The sequence below is a fragment of the Odontomachus brunneus genome, unplaced genomic scaffold, assembly GCF_010583005.1.
Source record: "Odontomachus brunneus isolate Ranch 3 - 2012 unplaced genomic scaffold, Obru_v1 Obru_scaffold_064, whole genome shotgun sequence".
In the NCBI taxonomy this organism is placed as follows: Eukaryota; Metazoa; Arthropoda; class Insecta; order Hymenoptera; family Formicidae; genus Odontomachus; species Odontomachus brunneus.
In genome coordinates this window covers 1004087-1012178 of record NW_022639514.1, presented here as the reverse complement: position 1 = coordinate 1012178, position 8092 = coordinate 1004087, and the positions used below count along the sequence as shown (strand labels likewise).

The window sequence follows — 8092 nt, the reverse complement described above, 5'->3', positions numbered from 1 at the left end:
TGTACATTGCTACTAATCAGAAAGGATTAATACAACCCAGGCAGCAGGGTGACAAATGTCTTTACAATGTCTGTAACGTCAATAAGATACGATTAAAACGTTATTTGACGTTATTCAGTTATTTTGCAAAGTATTTGAAAAATCGTGACGTTTATTGTACTGAAACATTCTGTTAACAATATGGAGTTCATTATATTTAATTAAAATATGCAGGTATAATTAGTTTCTAAGAAAAAAGTAATGGAAGGAAAAAGTAATAGAAAAAATGTGTTTGTAAAAGTTTACTTCCAACGTTGTAATCGTGAAAAAACTTTATTTATTGTAGCTTTTTGAGATGGACTTGAAAATGAGTTCAGTGTCTATCTTCGTTACAAACATACGTTCATATTAAAACCCATACTATAAATAATAATTTGCCTGTTACTTATGTTCGATATTAAGATAAAAATTATGTCAATTACCTTCGAATTCTTAAATAATATTAATATTACATGTTATATTTTAATATATAAATTGACATGTCCATAAGCAAAATAGCTTCTTGGACGTGACACTGATAATATTATAATAATGGAAAACATACCTGTGGAGCACATTTCAAATTTGTAGTCAACATTTCGAGGAAAATCTTCTGGATGGTTGACATATCCTTCGTCGCATCTTCCCATTTGTTCCCACGTCGCAGTCTGTTGATTTCTTGACGTTGGTTGTAAATAATCCGTTTCTTCTTATGTAGCATCTTCTGTTGTGTCCTCAATTTTCTTCTCAGCATGCGATGATCTCTTCTTTCCGGTCGAATGTCCTCTTCACCCATGACAATGGGCAGTGGCACAAAATCAGAATTGTCCGGAACATTTTCCACTAAATTCACATGCTCATCAAAATTTACGTTTACAACTACATTATCATTAACATGCTCAACAATGTCTAAAGGCAAATTTAAATTTGGTACTGCATTATCGGTTAAGCGTCGGCTACGCCCATAAGGCAGTACCATATCTTCAGAAAAATGTTCCGTACAAATTCTTAATTTCGCCAATGTTTCCTTAGGTGCACCTGTAATATAACAGCTTATATTTAGTATTATTGTAGGAAAACTTCCATAATTATAAAGGAAGAAAAGAATTAACTGCACTTGTCAATTGATATAATGCTACAATTAGTTATTTGTTGACACATGAAAAAGCACCTAAAGTGCACCTGCATGTTTTGCACTTACCAATCAAATCAGTTTTATGTATGGCTATCAGCCAACGTTCTATCCTGGCAGGATCCACAGGAAAACGATGGACTGGCATTTCCCACGAAGACTTGCACTCAGGTACGCAGCACTTCCAAACCATCTTGATGTAACCTAACTGCAAAGTATACTTCTTGTTATTGATATACTTAATAAAATGTTTAACAGATAACATAAACAAAGAAAAAGGTAAATAACAATTAATAAAACGGTAAAAGGAAATAAAAAGTTAACAATTATTAATATCATGTAATTTTCTTGTGATAAACAGATAACGCCAAGAATATTGTGCATTCCTAACAATTTCAAATGTATAAGCATGTACATGTCAATTTAAATTTATATTGCACTATGTCAAAGGTTTACAAACATGTAGATAAAGAAATGTCTCATGAGATAGAAATGTAATTACAACTGTATTGATTTCAACTTACATACGATGAGAACATTACACATAATGAATAAGAATGAAATGAAATGTACAATAAGGAAATGAAACTAACAGTAAATATTGCAAATATGAAAACTTAACATTTTATGAAAAGAAGGAAATAACTGCATGCAAAGAGTACAAATATTAAATAATATATGTGTTCAAAATATATGAAGCAATGCCTTTAAGAGTATATTACAAAATAGATCTGAAAAATAAAGACTCACTGTACAGATACAATAAAGTACAGAAAAATTGCAACGATAAATATTGATGTGATACAATTCATAATAAGAATTTCAACAATGGAGAAAATAAAAACTTACAATTTTATAACATATGGAAATAAAGGCAATAATAATAGATGATATAATGTTGAAACAATCAATATGGTATGAATACATGTAGGCAAAGAATCATATATGATAAATTATTCAGAAAATAAATAGAATGAATATTTTGATAAAAATAAAGGAGACATAAATCAAGATAAATTTGGAGGGAATAAAGAAATGTATGAGTGGAAAGATCCAGACAACACAAACTTCTCAAAAATACGTTTAACAGAGTATAAAAGAGAGACGTCTTACTTTTAATACATGTCTCTCCAATGTGTTTAACAAATCTGAGACCTTATTAAAGATCAACAAACAACATTGTGAAAATATCTAAATTAATTTATAAATTTACATACAAATATTTACTTACAGAAATAGAAATATTCCAACACGTAATATCTCCACACGTTCTCTCTCTCCTTGCTCGGCTCTTCCTGTAAAAAAACACTCCTGTCGCAAAATAAAAATAAAAATTATTGCTTCCAAAATCGCTTGATTTTCTCCAGAAAACTGGTGAACAACAAACTATAAGAAACAGTATATGTCCAATATGACATCTGACGAGTGGTAGTGGGGGCCGGGCCGACTGTGCTGCCCTCGGCCTACGTACCGAAAGAATAAGCGAACTAATGACTTCCGTCACCTCTAAAATACGAGGAGTTTGTACCCCCTGGGCAAGGACTTACGTGCAGATACACCCTAAAGGTAAGATCGAGCTAGGTAGAGTTCAAAAGAATACCTCAACAAGGCAGTGACCTGATGTGCAACCGCAGTCAAAAGGCTTTGAGTAACCTCACGCGGCGCCTTATATAGGCGCCTAACCAAATTTTAACCGCGAGCAACGATTCCGGCTGACGCCGTCGCCGCGTCACGGTGGCGGTGCGAACTGGCGGCGGAAGACCGGCGACTGCGAGTCGAGCAGCGCCTGGGGCCCGGCCGCTGGCTGTACACGCTCCGCACAGACATACCCGTTCCGTCCGGAACAATAAGTGAATATATTTTTCTTTAGTTGCCAGTTTGTGATATGTACCTCCGGGTAAACTATCATATACGTGAAGTTTGCTACCATTGAAGAAAATGCACCGCCAGTGATCAGTATAATTTCCTCCTATTATTTGTAAACTTTTATTACTACAACTGGCTGTGTCACAGTGAAAGTATTCTAAATATAACATACTTTGCATTTCAAAACAAGGAGTGTCTCTTCTAATTCGTAAAAATCGATCCAATGATATATCGTTCAATTTGCTATATGGAGACAAAACATTTTCTTTCACCAATGAAAGGAAATCAATTATATCGTCTAAAATTTTGTTGTGTCTTAATATCACTTCTCTAGTTATATCTTGTTTATTATAGTCGATAAAGATAATCATTTTCTTTTGTATCTAAACCCAGCAAATGATATAACAGTTACATCGTCATAATATAAACGAATGTAACGTGCAATATAACATGTTTGTTACGTGTAACATATACGTTAGTTGTAATTTCCCACTCAAACGATATTGCAACTATATAACAGAAATATAACATGTTGCTAAAATGTTATATAGCTGGAATATAAATTATTATTTCTCAGCAATTATAGGTATTTAATTGTACGCAAAGATTATAAGCTATCACTCATATATTACTTAATTTGTAAAAATATTATAATTATATATATATTATAATTATATTATAATTATATTATATTATATATTTTGTATCAAAAATATTTTTACTAAAGATAATAACATAAAAGTATCTTGCTATTCTGAATTTATCAGCTCCCAAATAACACAAGATATTCCAGAGTCATCCTAGAGCGATTTTAGGCGTCTAATGTCCTAGTATGTTCTTAGACATTTTATGCTATTAGAATTATTTTCATTTATTCATTTTCATCTTTCTGTACATATTCAAATGGAAAGGATTACTATTGTAACAGTAATTTCTATTATCAAAAAATGTATCACTTCTTTTTACTATAAAAGTGAACTCCATAGTACAAGTTGTGCGGTCTTGTGATCATCGTTCTTATATACAGGGTGTCCCGCGTAAGACGTACGAGAAGAAAAATATAAGTAGAACAGATAAAAGTGAACAAAATGGTATAACAAAAAAGCCATTTTTCAAACAACCACGTAAAATTTCGAGATATTAATTAAAATAGTTGGGCATATCAGAGCGCAACGACACGGCAGGCGGGACATACGGCTTGCCGCGGCCGGCGAAGAAAATGGGCGATTGTTCGCGGGCCTATCTTATAGACCAAAGAGGTGGATCATTGGCATACTGAAATGAATATCTCCGTGTATGTGTCCGTGTATGTATGCGTTCTTCCGTTTTTTTTGCCGGCCGTGGCGAGCCGTATGTCCCGCCTGCCGCGTCGCCGCACTCTGATATGCCCAACTATTTTAATTAATATCTCGAAATTTTACGTGATTGTTTGAAAAATAACCTATACAATTTTTGTTCACTTTTATGTGTTCTACTTATATTTTTCTTTTCGTACATCTTACATGGGACACCTTATATATTAATGCATCATATTTTACGTACGAGAAAGACACAAGAAAACGGAAGCCATCTAGTGAATGGTCCGATCCTTAAATATAAGAATGCTATATAACATAGATGTAATGCAAATAAATGCTTGTTATATAATATATTATATTTTAATTATGTTGCTGTTATATAATTATAACCTGTAAATAACAGAGAATTATAACAGTTCTAAAAACACAGTTAAATTGCAGTTATAAAAGAAAATTATGTAATTTTAATATTAATAACATATAACATCCGTTATATTACGTGTTACTTCTATGTTATATAATATATAACATTTACGTAATTTTAATATTATGTAATTTTAATATTAATAACATATAACGTCCGTTATATTACGTGTTACTTCTATGTTATACAGGGTGTTCGGAAAGTACCGGGACGCCCGAATATCAGGAAAAATATAAGTTTTACAAAAAAATGTTTCAGACAAAAGTTGTGGCGTTTAAAAAGATGTATTTACTGATCACATCAGTTTGACCTTGGGTTGCGTAGCGAAGGTCAGGTCAAGGTCACATTAATTTTTTTAAATGGAACACCCCATTTTTCATTGCATATTCTTATAGCACATCTCGAGAGCTTTCCAAAACGCTATAATAAAATATTTTTTCATGAAGTACTTTTCAAGTTATAATGCTTCAAAGTTAGAGGATCGCCGGCATTAGCATTTTTACGAAGAAATGAAAATAAACGGAACAACCTCCAATGATCTTGATCTTGAGAATTAGATCAAAAGGGCTATCTTTTGACATAAGGGATACCAACCCCCTCCCACGCCTCTCATGTTTGGGGTGCTTGATTATCGTGAGTCCCCTCGCCTCTCACGTTTGGGGTGCTCGTGCGATCACCCGTACAAATCGGCAACAGCGAACTTCTCGCACTTGTCGCACAATGTATTATTAAAAAATGATATACGAATCAAGCACTCCAAACATGAGAGGCGTGGGAGGGGGTTGGTATCCCTTATGTCAAAAGATAGCCCTTTTGATCTAATTCTCAAGATCAAGATCATTGGAGGTTGTTCCGTTTATTTTCATTTCTTCGTAAAAATGCTAATGCCGGCGATCCTCTAACTTTGAAGCATTATAACTTGAAAAGTACTTCATGAAAAAATATTTTATTATAGCGTTTTGGAAAGCTCTCGAGATGTGCTATAAGAATATGCAATGAAAAATGGGGTGTTCCATTTAAAAAAATTAATGTGACCTTGACCTGACCTTCGCTACGCAACCCAAGGTCAAACTGATGTGATCAGTAAATACATCTTTTTAAACGCCACAACTTTTGTCTGAAACATTTTTTTGTAAAACTTATATTTTTCCTGATATTCGGGCGTCCCGGTACTTTCCGAACACCCTGTATAATAGTTATATTCTGTGTTTGCTGGGAAATAGTATTTTCAATTACTTTTGTGGATAAAATATTTCATTTTTTCATTTTTTTTTACTTTCTTGAGAGAAAGTGATTTCTTCGTCTTCTATACCTATTATTATTTTCTACGTTGTTTTTATGTTGTCATATTGACTAATTTCTCGACTTGTTTTTTTTTTAGACGCTTTTTCTTTAGCTTCTATAATATATTTTGGATTTCTGATGGGCATATGTCTATTGTAAAACGGCTATCTAATTTCAGAAAGCATACAATCATAATAAAATAATAATTAAATAAGGCAACATCTGACTTTTCCAAAAAGTTTTATCACAAATAACACGCACTATTTTCATGCTTTTTGGCGTCCATAAAGCAAATATGCAATATTCTCACTGCGTTATATTTAGTTAATCTTGAATTTGATTTAAAAATTGGTGATTTCTATTCATTTTATCATGATCTTTCTTATCATAAATATTTTTCAATTTAGGTAATGTCTCTATAGCTTCTTCCGCAAATAAATGCTTAGCCGACAGAGAACATTTAATTTCTATTACACCATCTTCATCAAAAAACCCATCAGGAAAAGCGCCCAAGAAAGGATTATTACAATCAATGAATAATCCGCAAACTGTAATTTGCTTGTTTAATTTCGTTGTCAATTTTTGTATTGCTATTTCTTCCATATCGCATCCATATTTTACAGCTTTGTTATCTATGGATGGAGGAAATAAAATATTCTTTACAACTGTCTCACAAGACGTTGTTGATCTCATGCGACATACTTTTCCACAATTTGACGTTGTCAACATTTCTTGTCGTAATATATGCCATAAATCTGATTTATTTTGAGCTATAGTATCGCGCTCTATTTTTTTACAGTTCCTTCCATTTTCATGTAATTTCTCAATGTGATTTTGTCGAAGTTGTTCGTATATCTCATAAAAAAGATCAGGTCTTTGTGATTGTGGACCATAATAGCTATTGGTTCCAACTTCTCGTTTAAATTTTCTTTTTCTTCCATTTATTTTTCTGGATTGTTTAGTTCTTGCAATTTTTTTTGTCGTCATATTTCTAAATTTTAAATAACCGCAGGAACATTCCCACATATACTTTGGTACTTTTTGTAAGAAATTGTGTATTATATTGTACAACTGATCCAGCTATTCTAATATTATATGAGTCACGTGTACCAAAATTAATTCTTTTCCCATCAAATTCTTTGCAGATAATAGAATTAAATAATTCTGCAGGATTATTTGTTAAATTTAGTAGCAAATTGTCGGAATATCCACTAATAAATTTTATTGCACTCTCTACTTTTTTATACAGACCATACATAATGAGAGACGGAACATAATTTTTATATATTTTAATACGGCTTTCTTTGTATTTATAGCAATGCGTTCCATGCATTGTTTATGTTCACCAAATACGTGGCTAGGTATATTTACTATATCTTTTTGTAATTCTAAAACTTTCAAATACTACCAAGACCTTCCTTAAGGAACACCCTGAAATCCTGTTTATCAGAGCGGACAAGGGAAACACCACTGTAGCTATAGATAAAATCGATTACATTAATAAAATGGATAATATTTTATCAGATACGCAAACATATGAAAAGTTGGAAAAAAAACCCTACAAAAATCATGATTAATGGGTTACACGACTTATTAACGCGTTGAAAGAGCAAAGAGTATATCAGTCATTATACATACTAGGTGCGCAACTAAGTTTCCGGGTTTCACACATGGATGGCGCTAACGAAACATGTAGTCGACACATATGTCTAAAGTTGTGTTTCTTTTATAGCTTGGACATCTGTCAACAATAACCAGTCATAATACCAACACATATCGCAACGCAAAAATATTTTTTCTAACAATAAAGATGTCGAGTTTTGTGCCAAATAAACAGCATTTGCTGGAAGCATTGCTTTTCTGCTTTAACTTGAAAAAAAATGCAGCTGAAGCACGTTATTTGCTTGAGGAGGCCTACGGCGAACATGCACCATCGAAAACTACCTGTGAAGATTGGTTTAAATGCTTCAGAAGTGGCGATTTCGACACTAAGGACAAGGAGCGCTCCGGAAGACCAAAAACAATTGAGGACGCCGATCTGCAAGCGTTATTGGATGAAGATGATACGCA

The 8092-nt window shown here is 32.9% G+C and overlaps 1 protein-coding gene across 1 annotated transcript; it reads right to left on the bottom strand.

Moving 5' to 3' along the window:
- Positions 1 to 224: 224 nt before the first annotated feature.
- LOC116846447 lies at positions 225 to 1493 on the bottom strand. Its single transcript, XM_032820259.1, has 2 exons — positions 1220 to 1493; positions 225 to 1056 (listed from the first exon to the last, which is right to left on the bottom strand). The coding sequence occupies exons 1-2, from the start codon at positions 1413 to 1415 to the stop codon at positions 563 to 565; spliced, it is 690 nt and encodes a 229-aa protein (XP_032676150.1). The 5' UTR covers positions 1416 to 1493; the 3' UTR covers positions 225 to 562.
- Positions 1494 to 8092: the final 6599 nt, after the last annotated feature.

Coding starts and splice junctions, on each gene's coding strand:
- LOC116846447 (XM_032820259.1), bottom strand. CDS start 1,415: ATGTTATCTGTTAAACATTTTATTAAGTATATCAATAACAAGAAGTAT. Junction 1,057..1,219: donor ACATAAAACTGATTTGATTG/GTAAGTGCAAAA, acceptor GTTATATTACAG/GTGCACCTAAGGAAACATTG.